Genomic DNA, 1,062 nt, shown 5'->3' with positions numbered 1-1,062 from the left:
TTTTAGATGTAAGAGTTATTCACATCCACATGGTCGTCAAAACCTTTCACTCTAGAAATAAGAACAGACGCCAAGTTTTTATAAATCAATTATATCAGATTTAATTACCTAAAACATTTCTTGATGTTGTTTAGTAGAAGTCCATAAGAAAATGGACTGAAAGAGGAAAAAGTTGATCTTTAGTGAGGCAGCACAGGCACTGGGTGGCTTCATTTCCCAACATTTGACTGCTTTGACGGCAGTACATTTCCACAATAGATTATTTGTACTTGTAGAATCCTTCTCCTGTCTTTTTGCCAAGTTTGCCCTCTGCTACCAACTTGTCAATCAATTCACTTGAGGCAAAGAGTGTGCTGTTAGGATGCATTTCTCTCCAACCTAAAGATATGCAGGAGAAAGTACAGGTTAATGTCTCAGCTTGTTTAGTAGCTTCATTTCTCTGTTTCATCTCATCACTGGGATACAAACTTTTAAATTCTTACACCCGTCCATGTGCTGTTACTCACCGTCCATGATGAACTTTAATATGTCTAGTCCAACATAGTCAGCTAGCTCAAAAGGTCCCATGGGGTAGCCAGCACCAAGTTTCATCGCGATATCAATGTCTTCTTTAGATCCATGACCTGAGGAGGAAAATAAGAAAAACTGACCTGTAACCATGGGAAGCTACAGGTTCCAATCAAAAACTGGGAAAATAACATTAAAGGACGTAGAAATAACATGGATACACACCTCTCTCATACAACTGGATGGCCTCTAACAAGTAAGGACCTAACAGACGGTTTACGATGAATCCGGGGGTATCCTGAATAAAGAGATGTTGGATTATTCTAAGAGACACACTGATGAGAGAAGACATGGCCACTCATGCATCTTATTGTTCATGTGTCTCCAAACATCTTGGACCAGACCTCCCAAGTACCCTGGAGTATCTGGTACAAAGACTTGTCAAGTGTAGTTTCAGTCATGTAGCCATAAGAACTTGACCACTGTCAAATACATCCGGCCATTTGTTCCACATCTAACACACTGACCACAAGAACCGACTTCTCGCTTACAATA

The 1,062-nt window shown here is 40.1% G+C and overlaps 1 protein-coding gene across 1 annotated transcript in view; it reads right to left on the bottom strand.

Moving 5' to 3' along the window:
* Nucleotides 1-75: 75 nt before the first annotated feature.
* The window catches only part of hadh (hydroxyacyl-CoA dehydrogenase), a 6,271-nt gene continuing 5,284 nt past the window's right edge, over nucleotides 76-1,062 (bottom strand). The window contains exons 4-7 of the mRNA XM_008287513.1: nucleotides 897-932; nucleotides 733-809; nucleotides 507-623; nucleotides 76-378 (exon numbers count right to left, since the gene is read on the bottom strand). Of these exons, the coding sequence (XP_008285735.1) occupies nucleotides 260-378; nucleotides 507-623; nucleotides 733-809; nucleotides 897-932 (349 nt within the window). The 3' untranslated portion in view covers nucleotides 76-259. The remainder of the gene's footprint in view (nucleotides 379-506; nucleotides 624-732; nucleotides 810-896; nucleotides 933-1,062) is intronic.

Source organism: Stegastes partitus, unplaced genomic scaffold (assembly GCF_000690725.1).
Source record: "Stegastes partitus isolate 25-593 unplaced genomic scaffold, Stegastes_partitus-1.0.2 Scaffold11, whole genome shotgun sequence".
Lineage (NCBI taxonomy): Eukaryota > Metazoa > Chordata > Actinopteri > Pomacentridae > Stegastes > Stegastes partitus.
The sequence above is the reverse complement of the archived record's forward strand: the minus strand, read 5'-3'. Positions and strand labels throughout refer to the sequence as shown.